This window comes from Nyctereutes procyonoides, unplaced genomic scaffold (genome assembly GCF_905146905.1).
Source record: "Nyctereutes procyonoides isolate TBG_1078 unplaced genomic scaffold, NYPRO_anot_genome, whole genome shotgun sequence".
NCBI classification, from domain to species: Eukaryota; Metazoa; Chordata; class Mammalia; order Carnivora; family Canidae; genus Nyctereutes; species Nyctereutes procyonoides.
The window spans coordinates 24,916,387-24,931,617 of record NW_026575082.1 but is presented as its reverse complement, the minus strand read 5'-3'; the positions used below and the strand labels follow the sequence as shown (position 1 = coordinate 24,931,617).

Sequence of the window (15,231 nt, the reverse complement as noted above, 5' to 3'; positions counted from 1 at the left end):
TTGCCCAGGCTCACGGCCCGGTGGTGGCGGATCTGGGACCCACGTGTCTGGCCCGGTGCCCCGCGTAGGCCTGTTTCTGCCTTTGTACTGCCTCACCCCACTTGGTGTTAGAGCTTCAAGGTGTGAAGAGGGCTGGATGTCAGGCAGCCCTTGGGGATGGGCGGATGTTCAGTAGCCTGAAGCCTGAGGTCCAAGATCCAGGCCTGAGGCTCTTGCTTTATGCCTAATGTTGATCGGGGCCAGCGAATCTATCCACGTGACACTGATTCATAAATGGAGATGCCTCTTCAGTGTCCTGCAGAGTACGTGCTTTTCCAGAGCATATACCTTTACTTTCCTGCTGTTTGCCTTAATTCCTGGCAGCCCCGGCTGTTCGTAGGGGAAACCTCGTTCCTACTGCAGTATTCTCATGCACAGAAGCCTCGTCCTGCAGTCCGCTCTGCTTGGCCTTTCTGTGGCCACATTTTTTTAAATTTGCTGCCTACCCCACCTATTTCAGCGGCTGCCTACCACTGATACAAGACACCGGTGTTAAAGCTAGCCAGGGGGGATCCCTGGGTGGCGCAGCGGTTTGGCGCCTGCCTTTGGCCCAGGGCGCGATCCTGGAGACCCGGGATCGAATCCCACGTCGGGCTCCCGGTGCATGGAGCCTGCTTCTCCCTCTGCCTATGTCTCTGCCTCTCTCTCTCTCTCTCTCTCTGTGTGTGACTATCATAAATAAATAAATAAATAAAATAAAGCTAGCCAGGGAATGGGAAATACCATTGATTATATGGAAGTCAAGAAGTGACATTCTTCAGTTGCCACAGGACAGTTTTTTTACTTGAAAATTTTCCAATCATGTACGGTCTGGCCCTTGTCGGCAGATGGACGTTCTATGCCGCAACGTGCACTGTTCGATAGTATTTACATGCGGATGGGCTCCTGGCTCTTAGACACGTTTTGATGAAGGTCTTGAGTGCATCCCCACGACGACCTATCACTGGGGATTCTGAATGTGACTGAGAGTCACTGTCTTGTTCCTCTTACCGTCACCATCATTAGAGCCAGGTCAGTTTCAAAGGCGGGGAGAGGCGCGTTCAGCCACGATTGTCGCGTTGGAACCAGCGTGCGGGGGGTGGTCCAGACGTGAGCCGTGCGAGCTTTATTTTCCTTTGATGCTGAATACAACTTTACCAGCCTCCCCCAAACCTATCTCCCCGTGTCCTGTGGGATTAAACATACACTTGTCTGATGATCACTAAAGTAGCATAGAAACAAATGTGAGGCTGGTTTGCATGCTTTTCCTCCAGCAGAAATAGAGCCTCTGGGTCCCTGCTGTTCCTGTGGGACAGAGTCCACCAATACCACCCTGAATTCGTAGTTGAGATCGGCAGCAGAGCTTAAACCCTTAGAGAGGGGGACGTGGGGAGCTGATAGGAGATGCCCTTCTGGTTGTCTCTGCGACAGGAGATGGGTCAGTCAGGTCATTCTTTCAGGGTTCTCCAAAGCTGTATCTCTGCCAGCAGCATGCTCTTTTGTGCATTTGGGTTCTTTTCACCAAGTCCATCGCAGCTGTAAGCTGGAAGACACTTTAAGTATTATTTTTAGCAATTAAAGGTGTTTCTCGGGATCCCTGGGTGGCGCAGTGGTGTGGCGCCTGCCTTTAGCCCAGGGCGCGATCCTGGAGACCAGGGATCGAATCCCACATCGGGCTCCCGGTGTGTGGAGCCTGCTTCTCCCTCTGCCTGTGTCTCTGCCTCTCTCTCTCTCTCTCTCTGCCTCTCTGCCTCTCTCTCTCTCTCTCTCTCTCTGTGACTATCATAAATAAATGAATTTAAAAAAAATGTTTCTCTGTTTCATTGCACATATGTTCTAAGCATGGCTTTCGCTGTTGACAGGGCACCCTCCAAGGAAATGCGTATGCTCAGAGCTCTGAATGTCCGTGTCAGCCCTGTCTATCAGGGTCGTATGTGATTTTGGGATCTTTACCCAGCATGAAATTAATCCCGTCGTTCTAGATTTGATGCCTTCTTTTTTTTTTAGTAACGGGCTATGAATAGTTTGTTTTGTTGCTGCCCACATGTGCTTTCCTTGGCCGTATAATAATCCCCTTTTTCAATGCCTTGCACACAGTGCTTGATTCTTTATTGTACCCCTTCCTGCTGCAGTCCCGTGGTACCCCGTTATGGTAACTCTGTCTCATTTATTGTTAAGTTGGAGATGGGATGAGTTAGGGTGAATGATCTGCAATTGGTAGAAAGGTTAGAGTTTAATCTGCTAGGCTGCGTTATCTAAGCCGCGGGGTCAACTGCCACGGGGACTTGTTAAAAGCACAGAGTCCTAGATCCACTGTGGAGATTCTCATTCAGTATGTTTCAATTTAGACGCCGGGAATCTGCTGTTTTTGAAGTTCCGTGGAAGATTCTGGTGCAAGAACATCGAGTATATGCCCAGTGTGATGATGGTGGTTTTTAACAACAATGCTTTAAATCTCTATTGGTGTCTCAGATAATTCCGGTGCGATGTAAATTATTGTCTTAAGCGGACCACGTTTATCTGCACAGCCCGGGCTGCGTCGGCGAAGGGGCATCCGCAGGCTGGCAGCTGGGAACCCAGCTCCAGCTTCTGCATTGACCCTTCATCAAGCTACGGTTATGTGATCTGTCTAGGTATCAGTCTTTTTCATAAATTGAGATACTTCCCGAGTCCTTGATATTCTTTGATTTGAAGGGATTTTGCCTGCCCAGGAGTTGTATTCCTCATTGCTGTTCACTGATCGCTGCTGCTTCTCCTAGTTCATCGGGGGCCTAGCTGCTCAGCAGAACATCGACCGCCGCTGCTGGTAGCTGCTTGCAGATTCAAGACGGCTTCTCTTCCTTTCTTCTGACGCTACCAACCTCCCAAAGCAGATTGAAGGAAACCATTACCCTGGGAAACAAGTCCTTAAACATAAGGACTACAATTAAACTACTAGCCTACTAGCTAGCCTACTACTAGCCTAAAATTTAGGCTGTAATTCTGACCGTTTCCATATCCGGCCTCGGCGGTTTTCACCCACTGGGCTCTTTTTTTGCAGGCTGAGAGGACTTTTGCGACTTTGGGCACAAGATGTGGCTGATGTCGTAGTCTAGGGAACTGGGCTTGTAATGCCTCACCCTCCCAACAACCCTACTGCTTCCAGGAACCTCCTGCCTGTTCTCCAGGAGGGACTGGCTGAAACCAGGGGCAGAACAAAGTATCCCCGTAGATCTTTGGTTCTCCGCCTCTGCAGAGTTGCAGAATAGTGTGTAATGCTTTAAAACTGTGCACGTGTGTGTCACCCAGCCCGTCCTGGCCCTGGTGAATCGGGCTTTCTTGGGTGGGACTGGACATGTCTGTGTTTTGTTTTATTTTTTCATGTTTGTGTTTTAAAGGCTTGACTTCAAACGCTCTATCTGGAGCCTGCTCCTCTGCCTCTGGACTGGGTCCATGTACTGTGTTTCTGTATTTTTTTGTTAAGGCAGGTACAAGTAAATGGAGAGTTGTCGTCAGGATACAGTCAAGTGTGAGCTGTGATCTATTGAGAAAATTAAGTTGCTTTGAGACCTGGAAGGCCCTCAGTGGCTGAAGGCTTAACATTCCCGGCATGCTGCTGAAGTGCAGGAACTATCATCACTAAAGCTTTACTCCTGGCGCCTGTCTACCATGGGCTGATGATTCTTGTTTCATCAATGTGATAGAGTGGGAAAGTCATTCATCCTTTCATTAAAGTGTATTTCCACATAATTATTCATTTGTCCTTTTTTTCAGTGTAATTCAAAAAGTAATATGGAGAATTTACAACACGCTAAGCATTGTGTTCTGGATGCTGAAGATACAGTAGTGAACAAAACAGGCAAAACTTCTGTCTTCTTGAATCTTTTTCTTCATCAAAATATTTATTAAAATGGGATTTAATATGACGGAGCTCAATGGCTGCATTATAGCCTTATGAAATGTCATTTTTAGGGGGATCCTTCAGGATCGTCCTGTGTATTCCTAATAGGACAGATATAACTGGAAAATTGAGTTAAGCATGTGAAACCCAGATTAAATTCAAAATGTGAAGACCAGAGACTATTACCAACACTGCAGGTAGCATGGGTGTTCAGGTACATGCTTTCTGAAGGCAAAAGGAATAAACCAGGGGGCTCCAAAAGGAGGCGGCCAAGGTCACTGAAGAATTAAAGTTTATCCTCTGATTTTGGGAAAAAGTCACCAGAGAATGCGTATTTGCTACAAACCTTTCTTTGACTCTGTTTTTTAACTCCTGTGTAGAGCTCACCGTAATTTATCCGCCTCTTTCACCTGTTAATGAAAAGCATTAATTCAATCTGCTTTACAAGGAGTTTAAATACTAAATTGTCCAAATCTTTTAGCGTGCCTGTTTTAAGGGTGCTTTTGTAAAAAAAAAAAACGGGATAAGGGTGCGGGAGGGGGTTGTTTTTGTTTTCTTTGTTTAAACCATAACATCCTGGGATTCTGAATGCAGGCTAAAAAATTGATGAACTGCAAAGATAACCAGTAAAAGAAAAACACATTTGACAGAGATTTCAATATATCAAGGGAACATTTAAAAGAAACCGAGGGCCTGGCTCATGTTGCTATTGGTGAGTTAACCAGCTTAGAAGAGAAGTAAATAGTGTGAGAGAGGCAATAAAAAGATATTCTGGAAGTAATTATTAATGCTAAAATTCCTGCATCTAATTTTAGAATGCTTATGTTTGGAATTTCATATGCATGATGAAAATGTGTATTTCAGGTTTGTGGAGAAAAACAGCGCTTTGAGAAGTTGATGGAACATTTCAGGAACGAAGACAATAACATAGATTTTATGGTGAGTCATTCCAGTACTGCCTTACATTCAATAAGACAAGCTCCGTTTCTGTACTTCTTTTCCCAAATCCATTTATATTTTATATATTATATGTGTGTATGTATGTATGAATGTTCCAGAGGACAGAAAATTGAGTATAAGAGGCTGTGGATTCACGCCAGAGTGTCCAGTTTCATTCCTCACATACATGCTGCATAGTAAAGGCCCAAAGTACCAAGTATCTGTAGCAAATAAAGGATGAAGCCATGCATTGGGGGAAAGGGTGTTAACTCCTGGCGCACATCCCTGCCATCGCTGGCTTCAGCTCTCAGGAAATCTGCGTGAGGATCCTGAAGGTAGAAACCAAGAACCTGGACCGTTTTGTCTTTTTTTTTTTTTTTTAAAGATTTTATTTATTTATTCATGAGACACACACAGAGACACAGAGAGAGAGGCCGAGGCCCAGGCAGAGGGAGAAGCAGGCTCCGTGCAGGGAGCCCGACGCGGGTCTCGATCCCGGGACCCCGGGGTCAGGCCCCAGGCCGAAGGCAGCGCTAACCGCCAAGCCCCCGGGCTGCCCACCGTTCTGTCTTCTGCACGCCTCAGCCCAGTGGCTTTCCCCAGACTATATTCTCAAAGACTACAGTGCGTTGGTTCTAGAACTGACTGTGTGTGTCCCCCAGTGACTGTAGCAGTGACTTCCCCGGGCCCCTCCCCCCGGTGACTCTGAGGGCGTAAGCACCCTGCGCGTCGCCTTAGCCGGGCTCTTCCCTGCCAGGACCTGCGGCTCAGCGGCACGACTGTCCTCTTCAGGACGGACAGCAGAAGGACTTGGGGACCACTGAATTCGTGGACTTGAATCTTAATCTTGGGTTGACGATGGAAACCTGCCATGGAGGATTTCTGGGACAGACCTCCCGCGAGTGCCCCCGGATCTGCAGGCTCTCGGAGTCCAGCTGGGGGGCCTGGGCGACCTCTGGACCTCGGAGACCTTTCGGGGGCTCCCTCTCAGCTCCCTTCACGCCTGGAGCAGGCGTCCTGCTCCGTTCTTCCCCTGTTGAGGTTTGAGACCTCGCGCTTAGGGGACCGGGCACTTTTCATTGGAACCGCCTCGGTGGCTGTAAAACATGAAACAGTTTTGCAGATTTCTAATCCTTTTATGTGAAAAATTTTTCTGGGTCCTTAAATTTTATATGCATCCTTGCCCTCGACCCCTTCCAAAATCCGTGAGAATGATGAAATCCTTCAGAGAGAAGCTTTTCTGTTCCATGGGGCATATTATTTGCTGTTTAAAAAGGTGAAAATTGTGGAACAAGTAATACTTTTACGCGAGCTTTCTAATTTTGTTGCTAGGATGTTTTGGCATGTCGAAGGCCCGTGTTTGCTCTCATGATGGATATGTGAGGAGGTCGTGCCTGGCCCGCTTTACCAGGTTCTTCCCTCTGCCTTCAGGGCAGCTTGCTCGTTCCTGAAAGATGAGCTTGCATACTGGAGGCTCCCGGGCTGAGGCCAACCTACAGGCTTGTGACCCCGCTGTAAAAAAAAAAATTGGAAATTGTGCATAAAAATATGAAATTCAGATTTTTTTAAAACAACATTTCAGCTAAGACAAGGCCCCTGTGCTTGCAGACTGTCAGCCACTGGAGCCAGGGTCCCCAACTTTTAGCTTGAGGCTCCCCTTTCCCTTGCCCCATGGTCCTCGCCGCTCCTTACTGAGTCGCAGGTGGCCGCTTCACTCCTTTTCAGACCTCGGGGATCACTCTGCCATTCCCATTTCTGCTAAAACTATAATTATGTAATTAAGCCCTTTAAAACGCCTGCACTGTTTACAAGTGAGTGTATTTCCTGTCATCTATTTCGGGCACCGAGGAACCTGATGTAGAAGATGCTGGGATACAGGTGCTCTGCTCGGTTCTCCAGGAGATTGTTGCCTCTCAGGCATATCTTAAAACTCAAAAGCTACTCTGAAGAGAAATGGGAAGATGCCAGAATCGAACCTCTTTTCCTCCAGAAAAATGAGGCTTTTCTTAAACTATCCTTGGGGATGCAGTTAAGTTGTACAATCGGCCTAACAGCTTATTCCTCATAAAATATAAATTTCTCTAACATAGGACTTCTTTCTGTTTGTTCTTTTTTTTTTTTTTGGTGGACAAAAGAAAAAAAAAACTGACAAAAATCTTTTTTTTTTTTTTTTTTTTTTTTGGCTCGTTTAACCACAGAACATGAAGTCATTGTTTAGTAAACTGCGAAACAGTATCCTTGTAACCTAGGGAGTTGACATGTCTTCCAGAGATATCCAGTGTATAACTTACACTCAAAGAGGAATCTAACTCGATAGAAACAGAAAAAAAAAAATAAAATAAAATAAAAGAAACTGGGTTTGGAAGAAAGAGGAAGAATTCAGTTTTCAGAGTCAATGTGAATCTGGATCCTCACTCATTTTACCTCCTTGCAGAGACTGTGTTTACCCATAGGGGGGAAAACATTAGTAAGATATTTTCATTATAAATAAACTGTCATTATTAAGAGTAAAATCGGGGTACCTGGCCGGTCAGTTGGTAGAACATGCAGCTCTTGATCTCAGGGTTGTAAGTTTGAGCCCTACACTGGGGATAGATATTACTTAAAAATGAAATCTTAAAAAAAAAAAAAGCAAAATAGATCTATTCAACTTTGTTTCATTCTTTACCAAACCAGGAACTGGTTTTCTCTGTGGCAGGCCTGAGGGGCACTGATGCAGTTGTGGAGAAAAAGCAGTAAATCCAAGGCTTTTGTAGAATAGAAACCAGTTGATTGTTTAAAATGGAAAGACGAATCAGAGATCTTGTTATGATCTTTATGGTATAGCGGGGCCCACAGTGAAGTTTTAGAAGTGATTATCCTTAAAAAAAAAAAAAATAAATAAATAAAAATAAATAAATAAAGTGATTATCCTGTGGCATGACAATAGGTGATTCTTTAAAATCTTTTTTTAAAATTGTTCATTTTTCTGTGATATACGTGTAATAACTCACACAGTTTGATCTATATACCCATAAGACTTTTAAAAAAGTTTCACTGAGAGGTGATGAACATGACATCTAATTTATCCACTGAAAGTGGACAGTTCAATGTATTTTTTGCATATTTGCAGCCGTCACCGTGATCTAATTTAGAACATTTTGTCATCCCAGCAAGAATCCCCTTTAGTTATTAAAATCCATTCCCAGTCCTAGGCAGCTGCTTCTTATTCATAAGACACATAGAGAGAGAGGCAGAGCCACAGGCAGAGGGAGAAGCAGGCTCTATGCAGGGAGCCCGACGCGGAATTCGATCCCGGGTCTCCAGGACCACAGCCTGGGCTGAAGGTGGCGCTAAACCGCTGTGCCACCCGGGCTGCCCCACCCCCTTTTTAAAGAGATTTTATTTATTTGAGAGAGAGAGAGAATGAGCAGGGAGGAGGGACAGAGGGAGGGAGAGAGAAGCAGGCTCCCCCCTGAGCCAGGAGTGTGATGCGGGACTCGATCCCAGGACCCTGGGATCATAACCTGAGCCAAAGGACTGAGCCCCCAGGGGCGTGTCCCCCCCCAGCCCCCAAGGCAGCTTCTAATCTACTTTCTGTATCCACAGATGTGCCTGTTCTGGGTATTTGATACGAATGGAATCATAACCTATATGATCTTTCATGACTGACTTGTTTCATGTAGCGTAATATTTTCAGATTCCTCCATCCTGTAAGGTGCATCAGTACTTCGTCCCTTTGTATCGTCACATAATATCCCATCGTATGGTTATAGCACATTATTTTTTTTTAAATAAAATCTTTTATTTTTTAAGATTTTATTTATTTATTCATGATAGAGAGAGAGAGAGAGGCAGAGACACAGGCAGAGGGAGAAGCAGGCTCCATGCAGGGAGCCCGACGTGGGATTCAATCCCGGGTTTCCAGGATCGCGCCCTGGGCCAAAGGCAGGCGCTAAACCGCTGCGCCACCCAGGGATCCCATAGCACATTATTTTAATCCACCAGTTGATGGACATTAACCCCGCCCCCCTTCTGGTGGTGAATAATGCTTTTGTGAGCATTTGTGTGTAAGTGTCTCTACAGGCCCACGTTTCCACCTCGTGGGGGCACGTTCCGAGGAGCAGGTTTGCTGGGTCGTGCAGTGACTCTGTTAACACATCGTGGAACTGTCGGCTCTTCCAGTGGCTGGTTGATGTCCACAGTGGATGAGGGCTCCATTTCCTCCACCTCCTTGCAGCGCCTGGTGTTGTCTTTCCTTTTGATTGTAGCCATCCTAGGGGATGAGGAGTGCATCTTACTGTGGCATCTTTCTGACTTTTGAATCAAAAAAATTATTATTAAGTATTTTGAAAGGCCCAGTGAAACAACAGAACAGGAGATTCCGTCTGAGTGCGTCTGGACGTGTGCTGCTGAAAGCATGTGCCCGTGATTAAACTGGCTTGTAACCCACTGCATCTCCTTGCAGGTGGCCTCCATGCAGTTCATTAATATCGTGGTCCATTCAGTAGAAGACATGAATTTCAGAGTCCACCTCCAGTATGAATTTACCAAGTTGGGCCTGGATGAGTACTTGGATGTGAGTATAGCTGTGCGCCCGGCTCCAATGGAGACTTGGTCTATTGCCCACCCTCAGAGATACACTTCTGCCCTGACGAATGCTCGACGCTCCATGCGGTCAGATGCCGTGGCGCTGAGCAAGGGGAACCCATCCAAATAACGCCATTGGCCAGAGAAACTGGATTTTTGCAGCCCCCCTGGGCCTCGGGCTGGCTTCTGGCTTCTCTGGACTGGAGTCAGGCAGCCTCGCCTAGTCTTGCTGCAGTTCTCCTCTGGCTCTGTCTGGGCCAAGTCTCGGCGCACCCTTCATCCGGGCTCTTGGGCGTTTGGGGGACTCCATCTGGGCAGGGCAAATAAAGCCCAGACTGCTGACGAGTGGGGAGGAAGTACTTAGAGCATAAAACACTAATGAGGAAACAGACACCTGGGACTTCGTCATGTAGCTGTGAAATTCTGTTGGCTGCATTGTGGCTTTAGGAGTTCCTCTCTTAGGTTCATGGGAGGAGGAGGCCTGCAGTTGCTCAGTCTCTAGCTCCCCTGCAGAGGTGCTCAGCCTGGTCCCTGTAGCTCCTCACCCCACAGGTAGATAGCAGGTGGGTGTGAGCATGGCAGTGGGCCTGAGTAGCTGGGTGTGCCCGGGATGCGCCATGTCCACGGCCTCTTGAGCGGTTCTGGGTTCCCCTGTGTGCAGTGGTGCTCCGCCTGAACTTGGAAGGCCGCTGGGAGAGGCAAGAATTGTTGACCCCGATTGCAGATGTTTCTAGCCACAAAGAGAGTAGAAGTGCTTCTTCCGTGGACGCCCCCAGAGTCCAGCTGCCCGTCTTCGTCAGGGGTAAAGCCAGGGATCACAGCTGATTGTGAGGCGGAGACCAAGCATTGCTCTGAGCTCGGCTCGGCTGCCACACCAGCGGCCTAACATCCCCTGACGTCTGGCCTCAGGAGGAGACATGCACTTCCATTGCAGAGTTGTTGGAATTGTGTTCTTATGTCAATAGTCACTAATATCTCTGCTAGAATCTGGTATTGAAAGGGTTTTCCTGCTCTGAGATCAAGGTTTCTCCAGCCTCTTGCCCTGCGTGCTCTGAGGGGGGCGGTATTTGAGCAACAATTGTGCACGTAGATTGCTAGTGGTGGTGGGGGTCCGGTTCTGTGATGGTCGTGCAGATCACGGGAGGCTGGCGGAGAGTCCCACGTCAGGTGGTGCCGTTGCTCCATGTCTGCTGTGTGAAAGCAGCTGCTTGGTTGCCACTGTCTCCCTTTCTAGGCTTTGCCCTTACTCTGACGTGTCTCTGGCTTGTCCTCCTTAAGACTAAGATGGAACGTATCTCCTTAGGCCAAGCTAAGTTCTAGACTTCCAGATTAGGCCGGGGAGCAAATCCCTCTTCCAGAATTTACGGAGAGCATGGTTCCTCTGAAAAAGCATTTAAAAGTTTTTCCAAAACTCTGTTTAACGTCTTGGCCTCTTGGTTCTGGATCCTGATAGACGTGGCTAGAAGATTAGAAGCATCTAGTATATAAATGCTTCATTAGTTTACAAAAGCCCACCCTCATAAGTAGCCACGGATTTGTTCCGTTCATGTTTAGTGGTGTCATCCGTTTGCCGGTGTCACTCTAGCCACTCCTCTGTTCCCCCAGGGAAGTCAGGATTTCTGTCACTCGTAAGGAAGAGTGACACATTGTCTTGGCCCTAATCCCCTTACCACTGGTTGACTTACGCCAGGTGCCTGGGCCTCAGCAGTGAGTGGGGGCAAGCGGCAGAACCTTGGTGCAGGCAGCCCTTGGGGAGGTTGTCCCTGAGGGCCGATTCTAGCAACTTCTGCTAAGTAAGCCCCAGGGCTGACACGGTCCTGCCCTCCCCACCTCACCCTCCTCCTGGACTCCTGCCCTCTCCACTCAGGCAGTCGCCCCTGCCCTAACTTCCCCCGCACAAAGGTGCCTCTCCAACTTGTTACCTGGACCGCAGCTCCCTCCTGAAGCTGCTTTTAAGTTTATTAATGTCTGGTTTCACCTGTTTTGTATCAAAATGCTTTATTTTCAAATATGTTGACCTCGGAAATATATTTTTCAGGAGGATTAGAGGGGAAATGTGTCTATATTTGGGAGAGGGCATCCCCAGAGAGGCATCTGAGGGCAACAACACTGCGTTCCCCGGAGGCAGACACCTCAGACCCTCTCCTGGGCAAGTCTGCCCTATTTGGAACCGGAGTGTGTCGGCTGTTGTGTCGTTTGCTCTCCTTCCACAGCTGTGCTCACGCCGCCTTCACTTGCATTTTGGTTTGTAGAAGTTGAAGCACACCGAGAGCGACAAGCTGCAGGTGCAGATTCAGGCTTACCTGGACAACGTGTTCGATGTGGGCGCCCTGCTGGAGGATGCGGAAACTAAGAACGCAGCCTTGGAGAGGGTGGAAGAGCTGGAAGAAAACATTTCTCATGTAACTACGTCTCGGAGAAGGAGACACTGTTCATATGTAACTGGGCGCCCCGCAGAATAAGTGTTAGCTGCTCCCGCGGTCGGTGGGGGACCGGAGAGTAGGGATGAGCCGCAGCTGGGAGCGGGCTGCCCGGGCCGCTGGGGGCCTCGCAGAGAAGGCACGTCCCGTACTGAAACTAAGGGGCACCATTGCCTTGCCCCGGTCACCCGCTCAGTTTCCTGGGCATCTCAGGTCCAGGCCCCAAGAGTGACGTGATGGGCACCACGCTGAGCAGAGGTGTAGCTGGAATATGGGACTCGGGGCTGAGGTGCAGAGGCCTAGTCTCCTCATACTCTTCCGAATGGAAGCCATTTCCGACCACGTGTGCTCACCTAGGCCCACGGTGGATGGGTTCTAGCACTTTGTGTGAAAAAAGGCCCTTGTGTCCTCCCCACCTTGTTCCTTGTGTCCCCCCCACCTCCCGTCTCGCCCTCTCCCTTGGTGGAACTACCGCTGCCTCCCAAGCAAGATACCCCCCACCTCAACCTCTCGGGGAGTTTGGGTTGATGAATAAGTGATATTTCACTCATAGTCTTGTGAATAGAAGTCACACTCTACCCCGTGTGTCCATACAGGCCCAAGGTTGGAGTGACCTTGTATCCTCCTGATGCACGTCTGCACACTCTTGCCTTAAGCTGACTCCAGTTCTACATGGATTCTTTTCAGCAATAGGCATTTTCAAGGAAATTAGTAAGCATGTCCCTTACAGCCTCTTCTCTGAGGACTGTCCTCTCAATATGACATCAGCTCCATTTCAGAGCAGGGATTTTTTTGTTTGAGGGATTTTTCTCGCCACAGACTAAGATGGATAGGAGTCTACAGGCCTTTGGAGGCCGTCCATTCCGTTCACCCATTAAGCAAATACTTGAATATTTGCAATGAGTATTGTAAATAGTGAATGAACAGAAAAATGGTGCTTCTTAGAGACCCAAGCATCATGAGGACCAAATTCTTTTGTCGAATTCCGTTTGACGGTGTCCTTGGTTGTAAATGAGTTGTCTCTTTCTTGGAGCACTGTTATTTTCCCATCTGAACAGTCCATTTCTTTTCCTCGACATCTTCTTAGTTGAGAGTATGGGACGTGCTTGACGTCCTTCACCCTCGTTCATCGTTCTGAAAATGGGCATCCTCTTGGCCGTGGCTAAGCCGAGTTGGTGAGCCAACCCTTCCCCCACCTCTGGAAGTGCTGCAGTGACGTGTTGGCCCCCGGTTAGGAAGCACACGTACCTGCCTGGTGTTTTCTTACCCTAAAGGGTTTGACTCCTATTCTGAACCTGATCACCACTTTCCTCCCCACCCTTCCTCCTCATCTTGCCTCCCTGGTTTTCCTTACCTGTGATCTCTTGTGATCATTTCCAGTGAAATGTGAGAAATCTGAGGTTGCTCACTCTCAGAGCCTTGTGGTAAAAGTAACCACTTAACACACGGTTCACCCTGTGTTCCTCTAGAAGCCTCGGTCTGCATCGCATGACCATATGCACATAACCCACTTTTGTAGCCGGCCACCTGTTTGTTTGAACCACCCCTCCAAATGGCTTTTATTATTGGGGCAGTTCGGGTCAAAACAAGCAGTACTGTTTTTTCAGCTGGTTTTCAATAATAACAGAACCAAGTTTGCAGACCAGTAATTTTCAGAAGCTTTTGCCTAAATGGCCTTTTCTTAGGGAGGGAAAGGTGGACTTTCTTTCTTGCCTCACCTGCTGTTCCTCACACCCTTGCCAGCTGCTACAGAAACAGAGGGAGATGCATGGTGATCCTCAGAATATCAGGGAGCTGACAAATGAGTTTATTAAGGATCATGTATAAATTATTAACTCCTGTTAGGAACAAATATGTATTCGGAATCTTATAAATATTAACGTTTCCAGAAAATAGCTTGTGGAACACATGCAGGACTCTGATGGGCCCCTGATCGTTTTTGAGCTCCACTTTCTGAGAACTGAGGACCTGATGAGAATGGTTGTGTGTCGTGACATAGGTTCCCTTTTAAAACCTTTACAGTTGTCCGAAAAACTGCAAGACACAGAGAATGAAGCCATGTCCAAGATCGTGGAACTGGAAAAGCAGCTCATGCAGAGGAACAAGGAGCTGGATGTTGTTCGAGTAAGTGTGCTGATGACAGCCGGCCCAGATGGGCAATGCAGGGAAGGTGCGCCCGCTGGCGTTAGCCTAGTAGGATGTGGAGTCTGTTCATGTCCGAGGAATGCATCGATGCAGCACATTTATTGGAACCATTTCAGAGGCGATACTCAGATGAAAAGTATGATAGGGTGTGTGTGCACATGTGTGTGCAATCAAATAATTTGAGGGTCAGTACTTCCTTATCACAGCTTTTGAGAGCAACAGTATTTTCCCATCTGGACGAGTCTGAGTTGATTAGGTCAGTGGATCACCCATTTACTTGGAAATAACAACACGGCATGGATTTAATTCATGCCACTTATTTATTTTTATTAGGGCTTAGACGTCTTTGTTTTTTATTTTTTTGTTTTGTTTTTTTTTACTTCTACTTGAAACCAGATTTGGTGGTTGCCATGGAAATGGTGAAATCAACACAGGCCAGACCAAATGAGGTTCACCAAAACAATTTTAAAAGAAAGAAAGAAAAAAGCCGGAGCAAAACCGATCCATTTTATTATCAGATAATCCCAGCTATTTTATTTGGCCTTAGCATTGTTTTACCTTCCGTGTCAGGTATTTATGGAGTGCCCTCCGTCTGCTTAAACCTGTACAGAACATAAAACCCCCGAACGCTGGGCGGGCTTTCAGGCACACGGCCGCCTTCACCCCATCGTCGATGAAGTGGCACGTTTCACGTGATGCTTATCGTGTCTGCGTGTGTTGCTTGATATTCCGACTTTCCTGCGGTTAACTCTAGGAAATTTATTTTTTGGCACGCCATCGAGACAAAGTGTAGCATATGGACTCAATTCAAGTCAGACTCTCAGATTATTAATAATAGACAGGGTGTGAAGAATGTTTCCCTGCCTGCTGGCGGTTTGTGGCGAGAGATCACGTGTACAAGACCCGGCGAGCGAGTCCCATAAAACCCTTTCACTGGAACCTCGGCGGGCCCCTCATAAGAGAAACGGGGATGGCATTTAAATTGAAAATTGAAACTTTTTTGTTTTCTGCTAAAAACCTAGACCGAACTAAGTCATCAGTAGAGGGAAGCATTGGCCTGTTCGGCTAAGCCCGTCTCGGATGGAGACCGTTAGGACTACTGTCCTAAGCCGGCTCGAGGGCGCGTGGTGAAGGCCAGAGGAACCCGCTCAACAGAATAACCCTGCGTATTCATGAGGAGATTATTCCATGCTTTGCAGATTTTTAATCCCAGTCTGACTTCTATCCAAATCTGATTCAGGGCCTTTTTTGTCCACTGTT

General features: G+C 47.5%; 1 protein-coding gene across 9 annotated transcripts in view; it reads left to right on the top strand.

The window, feature by feature from the left end:
- LOC129514492 (formin-like protein 2) overlaps positions 1-15,231 on the top strand; it is a 260,042-nt gene that overhangs the window by 218,861 nt on the left and 25,950 nt on the right. For all 9 annotated transcript variants that reach the window (XM_055333106.1, XM_055333109.1, XM_055333107.1 and 6 more), the window contains 4 exons: positions 4,763-4,837; positions 9,285-9,395; positions 11,659-11,808; positions 13,849-13,950. In XM_055333106.1, coding sequence (XP_055189081.1) covers positions 4,763-4,837; positions 9,285-9,395; positions 11,659-11,808; positions 13,849-13,950 — 438 coding nt within the window. The remainder of the gene's footprint in view (positions 1-4,762; positions 4,838-9,284; positions 9,396-11,658; positions 11,809-13,848; positions 13,951-15,231) is intronic.